Genomic DNA, 26,874 nt, shown 5'->3' with positions numbered 1-26,874 from the left:
CCCCTCCCCCCCATGCCCCCCCCCCCCCCGCCAATCCCCCTCCCCAGCACTCTGGTTAAATTATTTCATTGAGCTGTCACCAGTACTCTCTACCACATACCAGTCAGAGGAAGCCTTTGGAACATGCAAAAGTCACTGCTTAGAAATAATGTAATCCACTCTCAATAGCTCAGATAAAGGCCAAAATAGGGTGTTTGCAATGAAAACAGGTCCAGATGTGAAGCAAACTCTCCTAGCACAATACAGCAGAAGCAGAGACAAAGAAAAGCAGTCCCTTACCTGTGAGTTGAGGCAACAGTTTTCAAAACAGCAGGAAGCCTGTGGGTCCAGGATCTCATCAGGTGGGGAGTGAGTTGGGGCTGTAAGGGATGGCGATTGGCGTCAAATGCCAGGAGGGAACAGGCGCTGCTGGCATTGGGGTGACTTGTTGGAGATGCTCATTGCATTGGCATTGGGCGGCCTAGGGAAGCACTTCACTTTGGGGTGAGGGGGTCCCTGAAGGCCAGCACAGAGCCTCTGACTCAGTATCTCTGGTGACAGAGACCTGGAGGCTTCTTTTGCAGGAGGGGAGAAAAGCGATCCCTATTGTGAATCAGAAATTAGTGTTGCCCTAACCGGTTTGGCTCAGTGGATGGAGCGTCCGCCTGGGACTGAAGGGTCCCAGGTTCGATTCCTGTCAAGGGCATGTACCTTGGTTGCAGGCACATCCCCAGTGGGGGGTGTGCAGGAGGCAGCTGATCAATGTTTCTCTCTTATCGATGTTTCTAACTCTCTATCCCTCTCCCTTTCTCTCTGTAAAAAACCAATAAAATATTTTTTTAAAAAAAGAAATTAGTGTTTTCAAATACAACCTCTGTTCCTCCTCAGAATCCTTCACTATCCAGGCTAGTCACAGTTCTCTAGAGAAACAATTACTTATTACTTCAACCCATTATAATGTCTCCACATTTGCGTTCTCTTTTATAACTTTACTTTCTTCCTGAAACACCAGCTACCATATGAGCTTAGTGGTCATTTACAGTAGTAACTTTTTCCATGAGACCCAACTCAAGAGCCTAAAAACATGGATGGAGCTTATTTTTCTGAAAAATAGAACTATCTTTTCTGACCCTTTAATAAACTTGAAATCTTTTTTAAATCAAAATGCAACAAGGTCATAACCCTCTATTCTTTCATTATCTTATGCCCAAAGGGGGCTTTATTGCGATGGCTAAATGTTTAAAACTACATGAGAGGTGTCAGCTGAGGCCAAGAGGAGATGTGTGAGGAAGTATGGGAGCCAGAATTTAAGTGGCTAAGCAGCAGCCCGTGCAGCCGGGACAAACATCCACAAAGGCTACCTGCCCCACTAGGAGGTTTCCAGGTGCACAAGAGGGTAGCTGCCTTTAGGGCTTGGGGCCAAGCTTCTAAACGGGCTACACATGACTTGGCACGTTTCTTCTTCACTGTCAACTTAATAGCAGTGTTCCCTCCTGTTACCCACTGGTCCTAAGAGCCCCATTATTGGCTTTAAATGTCAGTTTTCACTGGTCCTAAGAGCCCCATTATTGGCTTTAAATGTCAATTTTTTTTTTTAGAATTCTTTTGGTTTTCTACTTCAGAATTTTTTTATCACTCATCTACCTATACTTTTAATTAGCACTCATGGAAAAATATCTATCCATATGCCCAAATTTGACTCTGGATTAATCTCATGATCTTCCAGGCCCCCCTCCCCTTTTTCTAAGTCCCCTCTTGGCCATTTCACTAATAATATATTAGAGATTAAATCAGGAAATAAAATCATGACACTTCAGTTAACTAGTATTAATTATTTGTAGAATTTCTGTTGGAAAAATAACTCTGAAAGGCAGTGGTAATGAGTGATTCATATTAAGTTTGGGAGATTTCATTCAAAATAATGTTCCTGTGTTTCGGGTTACTTCCGGGTTACTATTTAATGAATCTTATTTCCCTGATTTCTTCCTACCATACTCTGCACCCTGGACTTTTCCTTGCTACGTGATTATGTGTTCCCCAACGGCAAACCATGTGCTTTTCTCAGCACTTTCACTAAAGCCATTGTAGTTCTTGTTACATGACAATAAAATTCTTGACTGGATTCCTGATGGTTCATAAATCCTGCATTTTCCATGGAATAAATATGACAAGTTAACTAGTTGTGAAAACACATGCTAATTTAACCCTCTTCAAACATGTGTACTCGTAACAGCAGACCTGTACTGTCAGACACTCTTAGGTGTTTCTCTAGGTTATTTGTATATAATGAAAGTGTAATATGCAAATCGACTGAACAGCAGAACAACCAGTCTGTGGGGGGTGGGGCTGGCGAGCAGGCGATGCCAGGCCAGCCAAGGCACGTGCCAGAGGGCAGAGAGATCCCGGCTGGCTGAAAGCTGATTTCTGGGGTTTTGTTTAGCTACTACATTTGCAACATAGTACATAGTTTCTTAGAGTTGTAGCTCAGAGGCCGTCAAGTCAGGCGGGGGTTGGAGTCCGCAGTCACTGCAGCAAGCAAACCTCATGTTCGCTTCCAGCTGCCTGGCTGCCGGCCGCCATCTTGGCTGACAGTTAATTTGCATAAGGATATGCTGATTAGCCAATGGGAAGGGTAGCTCGTACGCCAATTACCATGTTTCTCTTTTATTAGTGTAGATATGCCCAAATGGGGGGGCGGCACCATCCCCTGATCAGCCCGTCTGGTCGTCTCCTGCATAGGGAGGCTGGGTGGCAGCAGCAGGGTGATGGGGGTGGTGCCGTCTCCTGATAGGCCAGTCCGGTCACCTCCCACAGAGGGAGGCCAGACTGCGGCTTAGGCCTGTTCCCCATAGGACCTCCCCTGAGGACTCCTGGACTGTGAGAGGGTGCAGGTCAAGCTGAGGAACCCCTGCCCAGTGCATGAATTTTCATGCACCAGGCCTCTAGTGTATACATATTCCTCAAGCCTCCCAACCAACCCATGGGTGATACAGTTGAATTGTTTTAGTAGTGATACACAGCGAGCTTAATAAGCAGTTAGGGCCCTGGCTGGTTTGGCTCAGTGGTGAGAGCATTGGCCCATGGACCGAAGAGTCCAGGGTTCAAATCCCTGTCAAGGGCACACAGCTCAGTTGAGGTTCAATCCCTGGCCCCAGTTGGGATGCAAGTGGCAGGTAACCAATCTATGTGTCTCTCTCACATCGATGTTTCTCTCTCCCCTCCCCCGCTCCTGCCTCCCTCTCTCTGTCTGAAAAATCAATGGGGGAAAAAGCAGTTAGGAATATGTGAATACTATTATTCCTATTTTACAGAGAAGGGAACTAAGGCACAGGTGAATCTGTCCTAAGTGTCAATACATGTACAGTGAGATTTTTGAACCCAGTCAATGGTTTTTAATCAGGTTATCAGGCAAACTATGGCCTGTTTTTGGAGTTTAATGAGACATAGCTATACCCATTTGTTTAGCATTGTGCTAGGATGGCAGCGAAGTAGTTTTGACAGAGACCTTAGGGCAGTGATGGCGAACCTATGACACGTGTGTCAGAGGTGACACACGAACTCGTTTTTTTGGTTGATTTTTCTTTGTTAAATGGCATTTAAATATACAAAATAAATATCAAAAATATAAATCTTTGTTTTACTATGGTTGCAAATATCAAAAAATTTCTATATGTGACATAGCACCAGAGTTAAGTTAGGGTTTTTCAAAATGCTGACACGCCGAGCTCAAAAGGTTCGCCATCACTGCCTTAGGGCCTGCAATATCTATATAAGAAAAAAAATTTACTATTTAGTCCTTTAGTGACTTTATTGATTCCTAATCTTAACCATTTACACCATAATCTTTCAAGATGCACCTTAAAACTGGGAACATTGTCAGGCTGTGATTCAAAACTTACATTTTCTACGCATCTGTCACAAAACTTACAGGGAAGTAGGGGAACTAATTTCTAAATAGAAAATGGCACTCGCTTGATTTCCATTAGATTTTGAATGCTAGTCAAGAGGGCAAAAATGTCTAAATCAATCAAGAGGTAAGATCCAGAATTATCAAGGAACGTTCACAATTCTACTGTGTTGACTCAACTGGAATTTTAAAACCATTTTTGTGATTTTATTTTTTAACCTACAAACAATATTGCACTGCTTTTGGTTTCCTTGCAGATAAAAAACTTTTTTCTAAAAAATAGTAATACTCATGCTTTTAGGGCTGAGAAAATGAAAGACGGCAGGTTTTGGCTATTACTCGTTGTAGGCAGAGAGAGAAGTGATGTATATTGAACAAGGCAAGAACCAGATCATCTGATGCAATGTTCACAGGTAGAATAAAGCAGTTCTAATTTAAGTAAAATATTAGGCTAGCGCCCGGCATGGTGGCTGTGATTGTGTCAACTTATGAACCAGGTTAGAGTTTGACTTCTGATCAGGACACATGCCTGGGTTGCAAGCTCAATCCTCAGGAGGGGTGGTACAGGAGGCACCTGGTCAATGATTCTCTCTCATCATTGATGTTTCTATCTCCCTCTCCCTCTTCCTTACTCTTTAAAATAAACACTATATTAAAAGAAAAACACAAAACATTTAGCTAGCTCCTTAGCCTTTCAAATTGCTATAATGCCAAATAAGCAATCATTCGAGTTAATCATAAACAAGTATGGGCAGAGTCATAATCCTAACCTAAACCCTAACCCTAACCCAAACACTATCCTGGGCAGAGCCATAAACATACCCATAACCGTAACCCTAACCCTAACCCTAACCCAAACCCTGTTCCAGGCAGAGCCATTATACTAAACCTAACCCTAACCATAACCCTAACCTTAACCCTAACCAAATCATAACCCTAACCCAACCCTAAAGCTAACCCTAAAACTATCCTAGGGAGAGCCATAAACCTAAACCTAACCCTAACCCTAAGCCTAACCCTATGCCTAACCCCAACCCTAACACTATCCTGGGCAGAGCCATAACCCTAACCCTAAAAATAAACCTAACCATAACCATAACCCTAACCATAACACAATCCTGGGCAGAGCCATAACCAAAACCCTAACCCTAACCTTAACATTATCCTGGGCAGAGCCATAACCCTAACCCTAACCCTAACCCTATCCTGGGCAGAGCCCTAACCCTAACCCTAACCCTAACCCTAACCCTAACCCAACCCTAACCTGGGCAGAGCCATAACCCTAAACCTAACCCTATCTTGGGCAGAGCCATAACCTTAATCCTAACCGTAACACTATCCCGGATAGAGCCATTACTTTAACCCTAACCCTAACCTAACCCTTACCCTAATCCTAACCCTAAAACTATCCTGGGCAGAGCCATTACCCTAACCCTAACCCTAACAGTATCCTGGGCAGAGCCCTAACCCTAACCCTAACTCTATCCTGGGCAGAATCATAACCCTAACCCTAACCCTATCCTGGGCAGAGGCCTAACCCTAATCCTAACCCTAACCACACTATCCTGGGCAGAGCCATAACCCTATCCTAACCCTTACCCTAACCCTAACACTATCCCGGGCAGAGCCATAACCTAACCCCGTGGTCGGTAAACTGTGGCTTGTGAGCCACATGCAGCTCTTTTTCCCGTTGAGTGTGGCTCTTCCACAAAATACCACGTGCTCGTGCGCGCGCATGTACAATGCTATTGAAACTTCGTGGCCCATGCGCAGATGTGGTTTTCGAGCCTTTATTCTTCAACTCCAGAATTATAAAAAAAGTTGCCTCCTAGTACAACACTGTTAAGTTAGTTTTGATGATTTCACTTTTCAAATGTACAGCATGCCAGAACCGGTTTGGCTCAGTGGATAGAGCGTCGGCCTGCGGACTGAAAGGTCCCAGGTTCGATTCCGGTCAAGGGCATGTACCTGGGTTGCGGGCACATCCCCAGTAGGAGGTGTGCAGGAGGCAGCTGATCGATGTTTCTAACTCTCTATCTCTCTCCCTTCCTCTCTGTAAAAAATCAATAAAAATATATTTAAAAAAATGTTTATTCAAATGTACAGCATTAAAATACTCCAAATGAGTTATGCTATAAATTTCTAATATTTGTGCATGGAATTTACTTAAATCCTGTTATAAAATACCCAGAAAATATAAGAGCCACACACGTCTTTTCCCCTCCAGAAATAGCTCAGGATCATAAATATATCATTTCTGGCTGACATGCAAAGCCACTAAATTTTGTACAAAAGGTAAAATAAAATTTTCATCTTGTGTAGACAAAATGAGGTATTAAGTTTCCCCAGATAAATAATGGAATAACACTTTACAATTACTTATGAGCCCTAGATTGCAGGTTCTTGTCCCAGTAACAACTTAAATACCAACCTTCCCTGAATAATCTTGATTCATCTCCAATTGCTTTTCTTTTTTAAATACATTTTTATTGATTTCAGAGTGGGATAGAAACATCAATGATGAGAATCATAGGTTGGCTGCCTCCTGCACACCCCACACCGGGGATGGAGCCTACAAACCGGGCATATGCCCTGACCAGGAATCGAACCATGACCTCCTAGTTCATAGGTTGATTCTCAACCACTGAGCCATGCCAGCTTGGCTCCAATTTTTTCTATTAAGGATTGCCAGTCTGCAATTGACTTATGCCCATTTATTCCTTAGACCGTTTAGTGGTCCATCTTCTGACTTTCCCATTAATATTTAAACTAGCTGCTAAGAGGTTCTTAACCACAAGTGCTTTGCAAATACTAGATTCTCCAAAACAATGTAGCCATCTACAGATCATACTTCCATCTGAACTTAGGCAGGCATGCCACATTTCTAACATGTTTTAAGTGTAGCAATAATTAAAAACAAACCCAAATTGCTCCAGCTGATTGGCTACTGCGAGGGTGCAGGCTGGGCTGAGGGACCACCCCAGTGCATGAATGTTGTGCACTGGGCCTCTAGTATGGGGTATAAAGTAGCTCCAAATATTACCCCACACTCATTATAAATGTCAAATAGGTACACAATAAAAGCAATGACTGTGATGGTGAAGTCATTCAACATGTTATTCTGCCAGACACTGAAGCTTCTGGGCTAATAGTGTGCTGAAAACTAAAAATACATTTGGAAGGTATCTGCTACCAAGTGAACCATCTTAATATAATCCGCTGTACTTTCTATTCCATTTCAGATTTAGTTTTAATAAAGTAATGCAAATCATTTAAAGAAAAAACCTTTAATTTTAATTCTGATCTAAGCATAAAATGCATTTATATATCACGGTTAAATTTAGTACAAACTATAAAAATGTTAACACTGATGTTTCAACAGAAATCTATTAAGATCCTTTAGAAAAACTAAAGAAACAAGTCATTTACTGCTGTGAGGTTAATACATAAAGGGAAAAAAAATTCACACATTTTACTGAATTTATCAGAAAATAATTTGTCATTTCTCATAAAATTAAATTTAAAAGTTGTGTGTGGCTCCATAGCAATTACAATTTGCAATGAAAATACTAAGCCAAATCTTTTATCTAACCAGAACAATCCTAGTTTTAAAAAGTCACTAATTGTGAACAGAGCAGATGTAGCATAACTTAGCTTAAATTAAAGTGGAAGTTGGTAAAAACTAAATGTTTTCAAGTTTGAATGGCACAAGGAAAATATAAGGGGGAAAATAAACATTCAGAGCCATAGTTACTACTTTAAAAAAATATTATTCTTAATAAAAACAAATGAATCAAAGCCAGACCGTATGGAATTTTTACACAAACTTCTTTGTATTTCAATGTTGTTTATTGAGGAGTGAACGAGAGACTACTGCCAAGACATGCCAACGACACTTCACATTCAAGGGCTGGAAGCTGAAAAGCTTTTGGAACTGAGTCACATCAGCCTTTTGGGAAAAAGAACCCAGTGACATTAAATATGACATCTTCGCGCTTGTTTTTGTCTTCAGCTTTTCCCTCAATTTTTGGATCTACTAGTTTGCCGGGTAGGCTTCTTTCTACCCTACAAAAAGACTCACACTCAATTAATAGAATTAACACTAGGTGTATAGCAATTTGTTTTAATACACATCTATGCTGAATAACGGATCTTAAAGCTGATGGTCTTAAATTTCCTTATGTCTAATGAGGAAATGAATTTAATTTCCCTTCCACCTTGATGGGCGGGCTATACCAATAAAAAAATATTCTTCAGTGCTACTGTAGGGCTTACGGGGACTTCTTCAGTGGTATGATAGAAAGCCATCTGAACACCATTCTGAAACCCAGTGCTTCTCTTCCTGCTGTTGTGGCTTTGCAGAAGAATGGCCAACACACAACTCTACTGCTCTCTTTTGCTCAAAAACAAAACAAAGAAACCTAAACAAAAGGGTAAACGTTTATTCGGAGTCAGTTTTCTGGTGGTGATCTTAAGGCCCTTCAAGCAGAATTCAGGAGCTCCTGTATCGCCGCCTGATGCTCAGGACTGAGGTGTGCTATGCATTCAGTCCACAATCCTCCAGAAGTCTAGGGAAAAAATTTTTCACAGATTTAGATCAAGTGCAATCAATGATCATTCAGAAATATTTTAATAATCACCATCTGGTGGATGGCAATAATGACAATGTTCTTTCTTTACAAATAGATTAGTTTGATGAATATCATTGTAAAAGCAAGAAATCGGTTCATTTCTTTAAAGTTCATTGCACTCACAGTAAATTTTCTTCATTTTTGCATGGGGAAAGCTATGCTAGGTAGGTGACCTAGTAAGTAACCAACACACATGAATTTAGGGAGTAAAAATGATTTAAAAATATAATGCTTTAAGCACTGTAAATATACACCCGCTGATTTATTAGGAGACCAGGTGCATCTTATTTTCTTCACAGATATGCAGACAAATCTATATATAATGAGAAAGTGCTAAGCACCAACTGAAAGGTTCAAGATGTCTCAAATATAAGACATATTTTAGTTGAAATATATAATGAAAACATATAATCTGAGGCTTGGAGACAAGAGAATATAAAAACAATATAAAAACAAAATTTTCTTAATTTATTAGATTTGCTTCTTGTAAGAATATGAATCCCTACTCCAAAAACCCAAACAATTTCCCCCCTCCCCCAATTTAATCAAATCAACTTACCTGTACTTGGCGAACTACATTAGCCAGGCGTTTGGCACAAGGATCTTCATGTTTAATTGCCTCATGCATTTCTCCTTCTGCAATTATACTGAATATTTTGGGCAGATTGGTATTGTTTGGGCCAAGAACAATTGGATGATTACTGACAAAAGAGAAGAAAATCATTATAAATAAAAACTACAAGGAGAAATCACTCAAGCACTCATATTTGAGCATAACTTCCCTCCAATAATGAATTTAGTAATGTTTTTTATAGAATGATTATGCATTTACTAAAATCAACTACCTTTTAAAATCCAGTAGGAGAAAAGCCAGCTAATTTTACTTATTAGCTCTTCAGTTTCTTTCCATGTAAATTAGAAAAAATATTGGCTTATCCCTCAGGGCTGTTTTAAGGGCCAAAAATGGACTGCTCTAAGTACCTTAAAAATGTGACATTAAAAAAAAAACAACATCCAAAAATCAGATATTAACAAGAATAACAGCTTTTTTTTCCTTAATTTTTATTGATTGATTTTAGAGAGAGGGGAGTGTGTGAAAGAGAAACCCTGATTTGTTGTTCCACTCATTTATGCATTCACTGGTTGATTACTATATGTGCCCTGACCAGTGATCACATTCACAACCATGGCACATCAGAATAATGCTCCAGCCAATCAAGCTAACCATGTTCTTTTTTTTTGTTAATCCTCACCCAAGGATATATTTCTCAATGATATTCAAAGAGAGTGGAAGGGAGGGGGAGAGACACAGAGAAAGAAACATCCATGTGAGAGACACACATCATTTGGTTGCCTCCAGAGATTGAGCCCAGAAACTGAGATACATACCCTCGACTGGAATCAAACCTGAGACCCTTTGGTCTGCAGACTGGCACTCTATCCACTGAGCAAAACCAGCCAGGGCAAGAATAACAGCTTCTTAACGCAAATTTTATTTCCTTATTACAAAACGGTTTCTAAACTAAATTTACAGTTCAATTCCTAGATAGGCATATCGAGAATAAGCCAGGAAATAAACTGCAGGCAGGCTTACTGCAAAGAAATACAACAGTGAACTGAACTAGAATTCCCGAGTAGTCATTTCCAAGGGAGATGATCAAATAGTATAGTGGAGAACTGGTCACTTCAGAGGCAGATGTAGGTAAGGAGTGTGTGGTCTCCAGAATGGCTGTTACATTCTATAATGATGTTCTCAGCAGGAAGACTCAAACACAATTATTTGTGTGAATGTGAGCTTATAGGCAAGGAAGAATATGCCTATTGGCTCAATTCTACAAACTTCCAAGATAAGTGGTTATAGCCCTTGAATTTATTCATGAGCTAAAAGCAGTAATTAATTGAGACAGAGCCCAGATCTGACAAATATTCAGGAGAACTTGGACTTATAAAACAGACCACCAGAGAACACGCCTTTGATTTAATAGCCTCTGTAGCCTCCAGGTTGTTGTAACTCTTATATTTACCCATGGGCACAAAATAATATTAATAATGCCAAGACCCAGAACCAGATCTTGATTGCCAGTCTGGTATACTTGCTCATATCACTGATTCTTGAATCCAAACAAAAACACCTGAATTTCAGAGGGCAAAATAATGGTACTAACAATGTACCTCAATCTCATTCTACTAATAAATTATATGTCAATTATACCCCAATAAAAAGGAAATTTAAAAAAACATCTAAAGCCAAGTAAATAGATAGGGTGGGGTGGGAGAAAACTTTAGAAGGAAACCTTAAAACATCAACATTCTATAATGCCTCATCTGTTGAAATTCCATAAATAACCCAAATCAGATTATGAGGCCATCTTAACTGTAATATACTTTGTTAATATTTATATATATAAAAATCTAAGTGATCATCTGACCATCCGGTAGGTATGATGCGCACTGACCACCAGGGGGCAGATGCTCAATGCAGGAGCTCCTGAGCTGTGGTGACTTGACAGCGGCAGTTCTAGGGCGATGCACCTTGGAACCAGAGAAGAGGAGGGAGCCCGATTCCAGGGTGAGTCACCTGAGAACCACCCTCTTGCAATGCGGGACCCCTTAGGACAGTGGTTCGCAACCTTCCTAATGCTGCGACACTTTAATATAGTTTCTCATGTTGTGGTGACCCCCAATTTCATTGTTACAAATTGAACATAATTAAAGCATAGTGATTAATCACAAAAACAGTATGTAATTATATATGTGTTTTCCGATGGTCTTAGGCGACCCCTGTGAAAGGGTCGTTCGACCCCCAAAGGGGTCGAGACCCCACAGGTTGATAACCGCTGCCTTAGGGGATGTCAGCAAGCCGGTTTCAGCCTGATCCCTGCAGGCCAGCCCAAGGGACCCCACCTGCCAAAGGGACTCTGCTCACTCCGCAGACGCCCTTCGAGCAGCGGTGCCACCCCAGGTGTTTCAGCCAGGGTTGGGGACTGTGGGAGGTTAGCTCCAGGGTGTGTCTGGCCTGTCTGGCCCAGTCCTGCCCTGCCAGCCACCTTCTAATTAATTTCCTTTCAATGTGCACAAATTCGTGCACTGGGGAACTAGTGATTTTTGACAGCAAGCATTATTACAAACTTACAGACCTGAGGGCTGTGCACAAGAAGCACTGTTTTATGTGAAGGGCAAATAAATTAGGTCTATCTGTCCTTCTTACCTTTCAATCAGATCGCACAGATAACTGAAAGTTTGAACAGCTTCTTCTTTATCTTCATGTAGTGGAAGCCAAGACAACCAGTGCGGTAGGACTTCTTCAACGTTCACACAGTCAGGTTTGAACTTCATAATTTTCCCTACTGCTGAGATGCAGTTCTCTGTAGCATTGACATTTTCTTTGGTCTTAGAATCAACAGACTGAATAACTCTTACCAGCAGTGGAAGTGCTTCTAAAATAAGCATTTGAAAAAGGCCAGTTAAAATCTCACATTTTCTTGCAAATGAACATTAATATTTCTTTTATCTTTGGTCCAGTTATTGGTTATACTGAAGAAATGTTTAAATGTAAGGAATGTTTTGTTATCTTGGCTACAAACATAGTAATGAAAGAAAGATCGCCCCAAAAGAATCAGGAACATTAGCATTCTGTTAACTAGACACATCAAGAAGTTAGTAGTCCCCCCAGGTTTATTATTCTCCTGGTCACCTCAGTGTTCTTAAGTTTTAAAAAGCTGCCCAGCTGTACTTATGTTAAACATACAGGGACCTACAGTATGCTTTAAAAGTCCTAAAAGTGATGTCAGACGAATGGTAGCGTGAAAGGTTCTCTTGGCGTCTCCCCCTGAAACTTTAGCAAGTTGATCGATTATAACTCAATAAAGGATTCTCTGCTCAATATAGAGGCATGCCTGAGAGCTGTGCATTGAAGCATCCAATGGTGGGCAAATAAGAATGGGAGGTGAGAAGGAAAGCTCATCCTGGAGATGGCAGGAAGATGGTGGTAGCAGGCACTTCCTTTGGTCGGGAGTAACAAAGTCTCAGCGGGCACTCCATGAGCAGTGAGAACAGTGGCTGAATCAGCTGAGACTGTGGCAAGGACACTGTACAGGGGTTCTGCTGCTGCTGAGCAATAGGTATTTCAGACAAAGGAACAGATCCACAAAGCCCCGCCACACCCGCTGGACTCCCAAAACTTGCCTCCCATCACCCATGGTCTTGGGTGAAGCATATTATCTGCAAACGGAGAGCTACTGCAGCAGAATCGCTGGCTCCCTTTTCCCTCTGTAAGGAGGTCTGGAATCACCATTACCAAGAGGCAAAAATACCCCCACACCCCCAAGCAGCAGGGCTGTACTGTCTGACAACAGCTGTGGAGGTCAGCTGAAGGATTTCACATAGGGAAAAATCTTATGATTCAGCACCACCTACTAGAAAATAGTAGAAGACCTCTTGCGAGAAAGCTGCTAATAATACATAGATGCCTAGACAGAAGAGACCAGCAAATACCATGAATAACCATGGTAGTGAGTAAGCTCAGAAATAAAATGAAAATCCCCAGAAAGCAAATTGGAACACATGGAAATATGTGATAAAATACGAGAAAATACTGACAGGCAATTCAATGTAATCAGAAAACAAATTAGTTAGTGTTATGTACTTTACTAAAGAGACTAAAACTTTAAAAAAAGAACCAAACAAAAAACCTGGAAATGAAGCATTCAATTAAGGAGATTAGGAGTAAACTAGTGAGCATAGGAAACAGAGCAGACCAGATGGAGAAAAAAATTAGTGATGTTGAAGTAGGAATCTAGAAATGCAGAGGGAAGAAAAATGAGACCTGAACATAAGAGGGAAAGGGAAAGGAAGAAAGGAAGAAAGAGCCTAGTAGGCGTGGCTCAGTGATCGTCAACCCAAAAACCAGGATATCATGGTTCAATTCCCAGTCAGGGCACATGCCCAGGTTGTGGGTTCAGTCCCCAGTGTGGGGTATGTAGCAGGCAGCTGCTCAATGATTCTCTCTCATCATTGATGTTTCTACCTCCCTCTCCCTCTCTGAAATCAATAAAAATATATTTAAAAAAAAATAGCACTATAAAAACTGACTCCATCATAAAAAGCAATCCTATATAATAGAAGCCTAATATGCTAAGTGTCTGGTTGTCCATTCAACCAATCAAAATGTAATATGCTAATGATATGCTAAGGCTGCTCAACTGCTCGCTATGACATGCACTGACCACCAGGGGGCAGACAGTTGACCGGTCAACTAGTTGCTGTGATGTGCACTGACCATCAGGGGGCAGACGCTCTGACTGGTAGATTAGCTTGCTGCTGGGATCTGGCCGATCGGGACTCAGTAAGATGGGTCAGACATGCCCTGGAGCCCTCCTGCGTTCCTCCCCAGCCCCAAATGTGAACTGGTGAGGTCCCTTGGCCTGATCTGTGCCCTCTTGCAATCCGGGCTGAGGAATCCCCCTCTGCCCCAGTGCATGGATTTTGTGCACCAGGACTCTAATATAAGAATAATAGGCATATCAGAAGAGAGGGAGAAAGGATCAAAGGGCCTATTCAAACAAATAGTGGATGAGAACTTCCCAAACCTATGGAAAGAACTAGATCCTTGAATCCAAGAAACAAACAGAACTCCTAGTTACCTCAATCCGAAGACATCCTCTACAAGGCATATTGTATTAAAACTGTCAAAAATTAATAACAAAGAATAAATTCTCAAAGCAGCCAGTGAAAAGAAGGAAATGAACTACAAAGGAAACTCATCAGGGTATCATCAGACTTTTCAGCAGAAACTCTACAAGCCAGAAGAGAGTGGAACCAAATATACAAATGACTGAATGAAAATTCGTGTACTGGGGGGGGGGGGGGGGATTTCCCCTCAGCTTGGTCTGCACACACTTGCAGTCTGGGACCCCTTGGAGGATGTCCATCTGCCAGCTTAGGCCCACTCCCCGGGGGAACGGGCCTAAGCTGGCAGTCAGACATCCCTCTGGCAGCCCGGGAGCCCTCGGGGGATGTCCGACTGACGGCTTAGGCCCGCACCCAGTGGGGAGCGGGCCTAAGCTGCAGTCAAACATCCTTAGTGCTGCTAAGGAGGCAGGAGAGGTTCCTGCCACCACCGATGCACTTGCAGCTGTCAGCCTGGCTTGTGGCCAAGAGGAGCTCCCCCTGTGGGAGTGCACTGACCACTGGGGGGCAGCTCCAGCATTGAGCGCCTGCCCCCTGGTGGTCAGTGCGTGTCATAGCGACCGGTTGTTCCGCTGTTAGGGTCAATTTGCATATTACCCTTTTATTATATAGGATAATATATCCAGCAGAGTTATCTTTTAAATATGAAGGAGAGATAAAGACTTTTCCAGACATACAGACGCTGAGGGAATTTATCACCAGAAAACTTCCATTGCAGGAAATACTCAAGGGGGTTATTCCACCTGAAACAAAGAGCATAAGGTCACAACACTATGTATGAGTAAGATCAACTTATAGCATAAACAGGGGTAATTTGTAACAACAAAAACATAAAAGGGAAGGGGGTAAAGGTCTGAACTGGCAAAGGAGGATGGAGATCAGATGCATATATACTGCTGTATATATGCAACTTTCTTTTTCATAAACCTAATGGTAACCACACACAACCTCCAAAACAGACACATAGCTTAAAAAAAAGGAAACAGAAAAGAAGTATAAAATACCTCCAAACATAAACGACAGAAACACAAAGGAAAAAAACACATGGAGTCACAGAGCTACCAGAAAATAAAGAATAAAATGGCTATAAGAAATCCTCATACATCAATAATTCCCTAAATGTAAATGGACTGAATTCACCAATAAGAGGCACAGAGTAGCCTTTAAAAAAACAAACAAAACCCAACCATATGCTCCCTTCAAAAAGACATATCTAAGCTGCAAAGGCAAAAATAAACTCAAAGGGTGAAACCTGGCCAGTGTGGTTCAGTGGACTGAGTGTTGTCCCATGCACTAAGAGGTCCTGGTTTGACTGTCAGTCAGGGCACATGCCACGGTTGCAGGCTTGATCACCAGTAGGGGGTGTACAGATGGCAGCTGATTGATGTTTCTCCTATCTCATTGATGTTTCTATCTCTCTCTAAAAAATCAGTAAAAACATAGTTAAAAAAAAAAAAAAGATGATTCTTCAAGCAAATAACATCCACAGAAAAACAGGTGCACCTCTGGCCAGTTTGGCTCAGTGGATAGAGCATCGGTCTTCAGATCTAAGGGCCATAGGTTGATTCTGGTAAAGGGCATTGTACCGTGTTTGCAGGCTTGATCCCTGGCACTGGTAGGGGCACATGTGGGAGGCAACCAATCAATGTGTCTCTCTCACATTGATGTTTCTATCTTCCCCTCCCTTCCACTCTCTCTAAAAATCAATGAAAAAATATTCTCGGGTGAGAATTAACAACAACAAAAAGAACAGCCATACTTACATCTAACAAAATAGATTTCAAGGTAACAAGAGACAATAGGACATTTTATAATGCTAAAGGGGACAATACATCAAGAAGACTTAACTCTTCTTGAAAAATATCAGGAAGCACTGAAATACATAAAGCAGCTACTAACAGAAAAAAAAGGGAGAAAGATCAAAACACAATCTTAGTTAGGGACCTTAATACTCTATCGACAGTGCTACATAGATCATCCAAACAGAAAATCAATAAAGAAATACTGGCCTTTAAATGACACACTAGACCAAATGGACATACTTGACATTTACAGACCCCTTCATCCCAGAACATCAGATTATACCATTCTTCTCCAGTGTGCATGGAACATTCTCAAAGATAGACCATATATTGGGTCATAAAACTAGCTTCAACAAATGCAAGAACACTGAAATTATACTAAGGAAAATTTCTGACCACAATGCCTTGAAATTAGAAATGAATTGCAAAATGGAAGTAAAGAAACTCACAAATATGTGGAGATTAAATAACATACTACTACAAAATGACTGGGTCAAAGAAGAAATAAAAGGTGAGATCAAAAGATATATAGAGTCAAATGAGAATTTCAATCTGATATAACAAAACTTCTGGGATGCAGCAAAAGCAGTAATAAGAGAGAAGTTCATATCATTACTAGAGGCCTGGTGCGCAAAACTGGTGCAGGGGTAGGGTCCCTAGGCCTGGCCAGTGACAGTGATCAGGGTCAATCTGTGGAGCAACTGGCAGGGTGATCAGCCCCCCGACCCCCCCACTGGCACCCGCCTTAGCTGGCCTGGGGCCTGCGGGCAGCAGCTCCTGCATTGAGTGTCTGCCCCTGGTGGTCAGTGCACGTCATAGCGACTGGTTGTTTCACTGTTCAGCTGATTTGCATATTAGACTTTTATTATATAGGATGGAACTAACTCAAGAAACAACAGAAATCTGAAATAAACAACCTAATATCAGGGATATTACAAGGATGCCCACTCTGATTCAACATAGTACTAGCCAGAGTAATAAAGGCAAGAGAAAGAAATAAAAGGCATCCAAACAGGGAAGGAACTGTCACTTTTTACAGATGACATAATTCTGTATATAGAAAACCCTAAAGACTCCACCAAAAACTATTTGAAACAATAAACAAATACAGTCAAGTGACAGGATACAAAATCAATTTGCAAAAATCCATTGCCTTCCAGTATACTAACAATGAGACCCTCAGGAAAGTAAATAGAAAAAAAATTCCTTTTGCAATTGTGACCAAAAGAATAAAATACCTAGGAATAAACTTAACAAAGAATGTGAAAGACCTATATAGTGAAAATTACAAAGCATTATTAAAAGAGATTGAAAAAGACATAACAAAATGGAACAATATTCCATGTTCATGGATCGGAAGAATCAACAAAATTAAAATGGCCATATTAACCACAGCAATATACAGATTTAATGCAATACCTATCAAAATCCCAATGTCATTTTTTAAAGATAGCGAACAACAAAAAAAAGATTTGCATGGAACGACAAAAGACCCCGAATAGCCAAAGCAACCCTGAGAAAAAAAGAACAAAACCGGAGGTATCACATTACCAGACTCCAAATTATACTACAGAGCTATGATAATCAAAACAGCATGATACTGGCAGAAAAACAGATACACAGATCAATGTAAATGGGCAGCTAATTTTTGAAAAAGGAGCCATAAATACACAATGGAGAAAAGCAAGCCTCTTTAATATATGGTGCTGGGAAAATTGGAAAGCCACATGCAAAAGACTGAAATTAGATTAGTTTGTCCCCATGTAGAAACATTACTTCAAATGAATCAAAGACCTGAATATAAGATCTGAAACAGTAAGTCACACAGAAGAAAACATAGGAACTAAACTTAAGGACTTTGGTTCTGAGAACATTTTATGAACTTGACCCCAAAAGCAAGGGAAGTAAAGGCAAAAATAAATGGGACTGTATCAAACTTATTCTGCACAGCAGCAGAAACAGACAAAGAGGAAGCAGACCAAAGGGGTTATGATATTTGCAAACAATAGCTCTGACAAAGGTTTAATACCCAAAATATATACAGAACTCATAAAACTCAGTACCAAACAAATAACCCAATTAAAAAATGGGCAAAGGACCCAAACAGACACCTCCTCCTCAAAAGACATACAAATGGCCCACAGATAATATGAAAAGATGTTTAACCCCACTAGCAATTAGGAAAATGCAAATCAAAACTACAATGAGATACTATCTCACACCTGTTAGAATGGCTAGTATCAGTAAGAGAAGCAATAACAAGTGTTGGAGAGGCTGTGGAGAAAAGGGAACCCTCATTTGCTGCTGGTGGGAATATAGACGGGTACAGTCACTATGGAAAACAATCTGGGGATTCCTTAAAATATTAAGAATAGAGTTACATATGACCCAGCAATCACTCTCCTGGGTATACAGTGGGGCCTTGACTTACGAGTGTCCCGACTAACGAGTTTTTTGAGATACCAGCTGTCTCTCGGCCGATTTTTTGCATTGAGTTGATAGAGTAATTTGAGTTAACGTGCTCCTTAATGAGCTTGGTCTCGGAACGAATTAAACTCATAAGTCAAGGCCCCACTGTATATCAGAAAAACTTGAAAACATGTATTTGTGAAGATATATGCACCCCTATGTTCACTGCAGCTTTATTCACGGTGGCTAAGACATGGAGCCACCAAAGTGTCCTGTGATAGAGGATTGTATAAAGAAGATGTGGTATATTTATATATATATATAAAAGCACTGCAGCGGCCAACTGGCCCGATCAGCCCCCCTCAACCTCCTGTGGCCTCTCCCCCGGCTGGCCTGGCCCTCCCCACCCTGATCTGGAGTGGAGCAGGTTAACCAACCGCTTACGACCCCTCCCCCGGGCTGATCAGGGGCAGCTGGCTAACCTCCTGCATCCCCTCCCCACTGCCGGCCTGGCCCGGCCCCGATGGCCCCCATTGGGGCGGGCTGGCTGGACCCCATCTGTGCACAAATTAGTGCACCAGGCCTCTAGTCCTATATAATAAAAGGGTTATATGCAAATCAATCGAATGGTGGAATGACTGGTCGCTATGAGACGCACTGACCACCAGGGGACAGATGCTCAATGCAGGAGCTGCCCCCTGGTGGTCAGTGTGCTCCCACAGGGCCTCTGCAGCAGCACCAGGGATGTCCGACTGTGGCTCAGGCCATTCCCCGAGGGCTTCCGGACTACTAAAGGGCGCAGGCCAGGCTGAGGGACCACCCCCACCCCCCCTCCGAGGCACGATTGTTGTGCACCGGGCCTCTAGTACATATGTAATGGAATACTACTCGGCCATTAAGAAAAGATGAAATACTTGCCATTTGCGACAACATGGATGGACTTTAAGGATATTATGCTAAATGAAATAAGTCAGTCAGAAAAAGCTAAGAACCATATGATTTCATTCAAATGTGGGATATAAAACTGAAACGCATAGACAAAAACAACAGTGTGGTGGTTGCCAGAGGGAAAAGGACAGGTGTGTGTGTGTGGTGGGGGTGAGCGGGGGCTGTTGAAGGGAGTCTAATAATATATGGTGAAAAAGATTGACTTTGGGTAGCGGGCACACAGTGCAATATATAGATCTTATGTCACAGAAATATACACTTGCCCTAGCTGGTTTGGCTCAGTGGATAGGAGTGTTGGCCTGCAGACCAAAGGGTACTGGGTTCGATTCCAGTCAAGGGCACGTACCTTGGTTGCAGGCTCCTCCCCGGCCCCGGCCCTGGTCAGGGCTTGTGCAGGAGGCAACCAATTGATGTGTTTCTCTCACACTGATGTTTCTCTCTGTCTTTCCCTCTCTCTTCCACTCTCCCTAAAAATCAATGGAATCCTCGGGTGAGGATTAACAAAAAGAAACAAACAAAAAAAGAAATGTACACTTGAAACCTGTATGATGCTATTAACCAATGTCACTCCAATAAATTTAATAAAAACATTTAAAAAAATCCCATGGTAGGGTTGTGATATACCCCCCAAACCCAAAATAAAATCAAGGTGGAGAGGCTCTGATTTCACTCACATTTCATTTCCATTTCTATGAAAAGGGCTACAGATGAAGTTTTTGAAAAAGGAAAAGAGAATAAAACAGAAATAGGTAGAGAATGTTTGGGGGTACAGAGGGAGCATGAGGTAAAAACAAAAGGGATGCCTGGAAGGACATGCATGTAACCAAATAAACATCAGTACCTGTACAAAAAGGACGATAGTTATCTCCACCATACTGTGCCATGACTCCGAGGCCATACGCAGCTGCTTGCCTGACTTCTGGGCTGCTGTCACACACATATTGGAGCATTGGCCTTAAGAAATATTCTGCATATTTAAATGAGGCAGGACTACAGTGTTCTATAACATCGTCAAAGATGCATAATCCCCATTGTCTGTCTGGCCATGGTCTATGTGGACACTACAAAAGAGATACTCTTTTAAGCTTTGAATATTGAAGTACATACAAATATAAATAGTCACTATAGACTACTGGCTTCCACAAATATTCCTGATACAGGCAAGGAAAAACAAAAATCACTTCTTGAAAGTAAAAATCCTCAAAGTATTATACAGATTTAAATATGTAAAGGTTTAAAAGCCTTGTATAATTTGTTGTGGGATTCCACAATGTGACACTACCATATACCAGAAGAACCAACAGTGGCAACAATGTACATACATTTACTTTATATTTTAAAAAATGAAATATATGAGGTTATCACCCAGAATCTGATTAGTGGTGTCATAACTGAATTCTGTAGGGTCCATTGCAAACAATGTTATCATTTTGTTTTCATTAATTAATTTAGTAAGGCACAGATCAGTGGTTCTCAACCTTCTGGCCCTTTAAATACAGTTCCTCATGTTGTGACCCAACCATAAAATGATTTTTGTTGCTACTTCATAACTGTAATGTTGCTAGTTATGAATCGTAATGTAAATATCTGATATGCAGGATGGTCTTAGGTGACCTCTGTGAAAGGGTCGTTCGACCACCAAAGGGGCTGCGACCCACAGGTTGAGAACCGCTGGCATAGATAATCTGAAATATAAAGCATATGTATGTCTTTAGATTATAATTTAATTGAACTATGAAAAGACCAATTAGCAAACTTCAAGTACACAACGAGTGAGAAAATATCCAGGGGAATGCAATAATTTTGATAAAATTAAAGATGCACAATGGAAAACTGTGATTTCTAAGACCCATTTTAATTTCAAAGTATAAGTTTCCAAAAGCTGCAATGAAAGAATTCCAAATCAGCTATCTAAAATAACTGTCAAGGAGAGGCAATACTTACAATTAGGTTGACAATTAATGGAAGCAGCTGTTCAAACCATGGTAACACCTTTTCCTTGTAGCTACTGAATATTGAGTGTAATATGTCTGACACTTTGGTCAGAATATAAACATCATTATCATCCTAAAACAAAACACACTCATATGTATTAAAAAGTATCCCCACTATTATTAACAGTAACATTTTTTTTAATCTAAGAAATGTAGAAAATTAAATTTCTTAGCACTTTCTTAAAAGCAAAACAAGAATCTGAGATTACCTCAATGATTGGGTGTCATGCTTATCTATGGGAAGACAAATGTTTGGCAAGTACTGTACTGCACTTACTGCAGATTTTTCTTGGTACACAGTAAAATATATGTGATTGAAAAATTATCCAAAATTTCAAAGTTCTAAAACAAAGGTGTTTTTAGTTTTTTTTCCCCCCAAGAATGTTTCTAATTTTGGAGTGGGATGGTGGGTCAGTTACTTGTAACATCTCATCGACTTGTGTACAGCAGCATGTGAGCACCCTGCAGAGAATTGGGAAGACCTGGTCCACCAGGATGGCAACATGCCACATATTCTGGATTTGAAATACACAGCTGAAATATGTTTAATGGTATCAAGTGGTTTGATGAGGAAAGAACTGAGTCACAAGGTGAAGAATTCTATTACCAGTGCATGTACATTATTTACTAGAAGGAAATCTGCATTATCCTGTGGTCCATTAGAAAGACAGCTGATGTTACAAAAAAATCTGGCCTTAAGCCTAGGTCTTCAACAGTGTGTAGATTTAGGCAGTCATTTATCATCTGAATTGCATTCAAGTATCTTTAAGATAGTGAAAGCACCACCAAATACAAACAGTTTTGATAAGGAGTATTTAAAATACTAGATGAACTCCCAAGTACTTTAAAAAAATATATTTTATTGATTTTTTACAGAGAGGAAGGGAGAGGGATAGAGAGTTAGAAACATCGATGAGTTAGAAACATCGATGAGAGAGAAACATTAATCTGCTGCCTCCTGCACACCTCCTACTGGGGATGTGCCCGCAACCAAGGTACATACCCTTGACCAGAATCGAACCTGGGACCCTTCAGTCCGCAGGCCGACACTCTATCCACTGAGCCAAACCAGTCAGGGCACTCCAAAGTACTTTTATGAAGTATTGCAACAAAATGCACACACAGCAACACAGATCAGCTAATTTCAAATTACTTATTCTCTACACACATGAATGAAATATGTCAGAGTCTTCTTCTAAAGATTACTGATAATTACATCAGAATGACAAGTCAGATAAATTAGAAACTTAAGCATTTAAAAATCTTCCAGATGCAAATGGTCATGTAAATAAATTTCTTAACATTTTACCTCATCTTGTAGTGACTCTTCCACCTGTTCATCATAGTCTTCATCTTGTCTTTTAACTAAAACACACCCAAATAAATGTCTTTTTAAATGGTCATCAAAATGGTCAAGTATTACATTAAATTATTAAAAGCATAAAAAAGTTACCTTGCCGCAATTCTTGATTTTTAAAATGTTCTTCGAGCTTAGCTTTCAGTATACCTCCCAATTCTTCAAAGTGTTCATTATTAAGGCATCCATCTCCCATTACTTCAATGCACTAAAATGAGGTTGAGCAAAGAAAGCAACCCATGAGATTTATGTGTTTTTAAGAGTCAAAAGTTAAACTTCATTAAGAATCACAGGGAATCTGAGAAAAATCAACATAACTCAGTACCCTGGAAACGAATGATTGAGTAGATACACTTGTCTGGGCTTTATTTTTTTTTTGGTCAACATGCCAGTATTTAAAAAAATTTTTTAAAATATATCTTTTTAAAACTTGTCCTTGGCATATCTTAAGTGCCAGAATTATGCTAGTTGCTGAGGGTTCAAAGATGGAACAGACCAACTAGATTCTAGGAGCTCAATTACACATATACTTTTTAAAAGACAGCAGTGGAGAAATGGTAAGTCTGCCATGAAAGGGCATTACAGGCAGAGGGAGTAGTAATATGGGCAGACCTGGATGCTACAGAAAAATCTGGCCCTCTTTGGAAAAATAAAATAAATTTTAAACTGCAGGAGTGTAAATGGGGACAAATAAAGATGCTGAAGAACTTTTAAACCAAACTGTGGAGCAAGTTATGGATCTGTGAGCTATGGCAGTGACCAAGAATATAGGAAAGTGAGTAAGACTCAAAGGGCAAGTTAATTCTTGAGAAAAGAATGAACTGGGAGGAAAAAAAAAAGCGACTTCTGGAACAAACCAACTGAGGCTATAAAAACAGCACAAAGGAGAGAGAAAGCAACAGGGGGAGAAAAAAAGAGGAATATGGGAGACTAGGACAGAAACTACATGGGAGTTAGAGATGATACTCAAGCCTGGAACACCAGAGGAGCTACTCTTTAAAAAATGAAAATGCGCGCGCGCGCGCACACACACACACACACACACACACACAAAATGACACTAAAATATTAAAAGAACTGAACATTTTTGACTTAAAAAAAATTTTGTTATAGCCCAGCTGGTGTGGTTCAGTGGTTGAGTGTCGACCTATGAACCAGGAGGCTGTGGTTAGATTCTGGTCAGGGCACATACCTGAGTTGTGGGCTTGACTCCCAGAAGGGGGTGTGCAGGAGGCAGCCGATAAATTATACTCTCTCATCACTGATGTTTCTGTATCTCCCTCCCTTCCCCTTCCTCTTTGAAATCAATAAAATCCCCCAATGTATTTAGCAAGACTAATAAACGAACACCCAACCTTACACATATTTTTAAGAGAACACTTACCTTTGCGAAAGAATGCATGATTTCTGAGAGGACATCTGAATCTGGTTCTGTACCAATCGCCTTGATCAGAGCATCGCACATGAAATGCCACATCTGCGTGAGATACTCAGGACCCCGCACTCGTGCACATTCCAGGAGCAGAGGCATGGACTCTGCCGCCGCCACTCGAACACGTTTCATTGTTAAGGAAATGTGACCACTGTCCTCAAAATCCTGCTCTATCATTTTTGCTTACTTAAATGTTTAAGTGCTCACTGAGTTAACAGGAGTGCTCGGCAACTTCTATTTATCTAAGACTGCCATCCAAGAGCTTGTGTTAAATATAACATGTGCATAAAAATAGAAGTCTCCCTGCTCATAAGGCATACCTCCTGTCTTTTCTGTCACCTACAACATAGCAAGAATGAATCTCAAATGTAAACCAAAACATACCAGTGGGACCCTTGGATCTCTTCCTGTACTAGCCTTTTCGGTTTTCAATAATGATTAAGTGGCCTCTCCCTATCTAACACCATTTGTAAAATGAGGTCTCAAGACCTCCTCTTAAAAACAATGTTTTGTCCTTTTGCATCATGGGAAGTGTCTGCTGGGCAAAAGCCTCTTCTGTAAAGGACACTACACAGAATACTACATGAGGAACCACAACAAAAGGACTCCAGAGGCAGACAGATCTATGTTGGGGTCTGGGCTCTACCCCTGTTCAGTTGTCCTTTTTTTTTAACCCATCTATGAAATTTTTTTTTGTGTGTAAAGGCATAGAAATGTACTTATGCATATTAATGACTATCATTAGGTTGAGGAATGAAACATTTAATATGCAGATTTACCAAGAGATGTTTCTCCCCAAAAGGTGCTATCTTCATTTGAAATGTAGGATTCTGTGCTGCAGTAAGTTAAGGATTAGTGGGTTTCTAACTTATTAAGAAAGGTCTTACTTTTTTAACAATACCAAAAGACATTTAAGAAAAGTAGCAATTATATACAATGTAAACATTTGCTAATAATAAAATACCAATCCTTAAAATCCTTCAGCGGCCATAGAAAACTGCCAACTAGAGGATAGTAACATTTTCTTTTCCTGTTTTTGGCACAAGTGAAACAAAGAACCAAGTTTATAACTGAAAGTACAGTTAGTACAAACACAAACAATAATGGTGATGTACCCTTTAGTTAACACAAAGTTTAATAATACCTGAACAAGCTACAATTTAACTAAATCTAGACATGTTTTGCATTCAAATATTGTAGGATATCATCGTGGAAATAAAATTTCAGTAAAGGGACCATCAGTTTGACAACCTGTTCGGTATATTCCACAAAGCCTTCCTTTAACTCCTTAGCATAGCAAACCTGAAACCAAAGTATTGGAAAAGAAATCAAGATCCACATTAGTTTACAGGTATTTTTATTCACAAACAGCAAAATCTAAGGACCAGAGAATTTTGTGAATTACATTTAATGCATGCATGACTATCAAATTAGTCTTGTAACATAAAAAAGGTAAAATGGAATGCGCCATGGAATGATTATTGTATATACAGTATATTGTCATTCAAAGTTGGGAATACTCCTTTTTTCTACTTCTCGTGTAAATTTATCAAGTTTCAGCACTCTTAATGAAAATACTCCCAACAAAATATATCACTTAAGAAAAAAATAATTTAAAAAGATATAAACCCAAAAACTTAATTGTAGCATATCACTTATTTTGTAAATCTGTAGCAACAGGCCCATGCTATTTTGTAAAAATTCATTTAATAGTGAAATATATTAAACGTCACTGTCTATAACATGCTCATAAAGAAATAAAACAGAAGAACCCAAAGATTACTTAAACACACACTCCATAATACCAAAAGATAATCATTGTAAACATTTTAATTTTGCTACTATGTTTGTTTATACAACTGAAAATATACCAGTTTTATTTTTAACATCATGAGTACATTTCTGTCCATTCAAAAAATATTCCTTGGCTACCTCCTATACCCTAAGCACAAAACATAAAAATCCTTGCCTTCTGAGAAAGCAAGATGGTGGCATAGGTAAACTCCTGAAATTGCTGCCTCGCACAACCACTTCAAAACTACAACTAAAAGACAAAATGGACATCACCCAGAACCACAGGAAGGCTGGCTGAGTGGAAATTCTACAACTAGAAGGAAAGAGAAAAGCACACTGAGACTCAGAGGAGGTGCGGAATAAAGTGCAGAGATGGGCCTCATCAGGGCACCTCCAAACCCCAAACAAGGAAGAGGAATCTGCAGATCTCTCCATAGCTCCTGCTGGGTAGCCTCAGGCAGAGGCTAAATTAGCACCTCCTTAGAGATCCAAGAGCCAGTGTACCCAGTGGTCAGAGTGGGACCATCCAGATTACAACTCCTCAGATCCATAAGGGACACACTCAGGGGGCAGACTCAGTGAGCACCAAAGCCCCACTGAAGCAAGTCTTGCCCCAGAAGGGTGTCTCCAGCACAGAAGTTCTCCCACTGTAGACACAGCTGATTCTCACAGCCAATTGGCCTGGAGGTCAATTCCTCCCAGTGATACCTACAACAATCAAGGCTTAACTACAACAAGACTGTGCACAAAGCCCACAAAGGGGTGCACCAAGAGTGTCCACCTCAGGTAATTGGGGAGGCTGAGCCACTGGGCCCTATAGGACACCTAGCACACAAAGCCACTCTACCAACACAGGGAAGCATAAAAAATGCAGAGACAAAGAAACAGGTAACAAATGACAGAAATGGAGGAAAGCAAACGACTGGATATAGA

General features: G+C 40.5%; 1 protein-coding gene across 1 annotated transcript in view; it reads right to left on the bottom strand.

The window, feature by feature from the left end:
• Positions 1–7,695: 7,695 nt before the first annotated feature.
• IPO5 (importin 5) overlaps positions 7,696–26,874 on the bottom strand; it is a 54,322-nt gene continuing 35,143 nt past the window's right edge. Inside the window, exons 17-25 of the mRNA XM_005883625.2 lie at positions 25,353–25,449; positions 24,100–24,272; positions 22,812–22,923; positions 22,668–22,723; positions 21,309–21,431; positions 20,206–20,425; positions 11,726–11,954; positions 9,077–9,218; positions 7,696–8,454 (exon numbers count right to left, since the gene is read on the bottom strand). Of these exons, the coding sequence (XP_005883687.1) occupies positions 8,368–8,454; positions 9,077–9,218; positions 11,726–11,954; positions 20,206–20,425; positions 21,309–21,431; positions 22,668–22,723; positions 22,812–22,923; positions 24,100–24,272; positions 25,353–25,449 (1,239 nt within the window). The 3' untranslated portion in view covers positions 7,696–8,367. The remainder of the gene's footprint in view (positions 8,455–9,076; positions 9,219–11,725; positions 11,955–20,205; positions 20,426–21,308; positions 21,432–22,667; positions 22,724–22,811; positions 22,924–24,099; positions 24,273–25,352; positions 25,450–26,874) is intronic.

Source organism: Myotis brandtii, unplaced genomic scaffold, assembly GCF_000412655.1.
Source record: "Myotis brandtii unplaced genomic scaffold, ASM41265v1 scaffold796, whole genome shotgun sequence".
In the NCBI taxonomy this organism is placed as follows: domain Eukaryota; kingdom Metazoa; phylum Chordata; class Mammalia; order Chiroptera; family Vespertilionidae; genus Myotis; species Myotis brandtii.
This window is presented reverse-complemented; position numbering and strand designations above follow the sequence as displayed.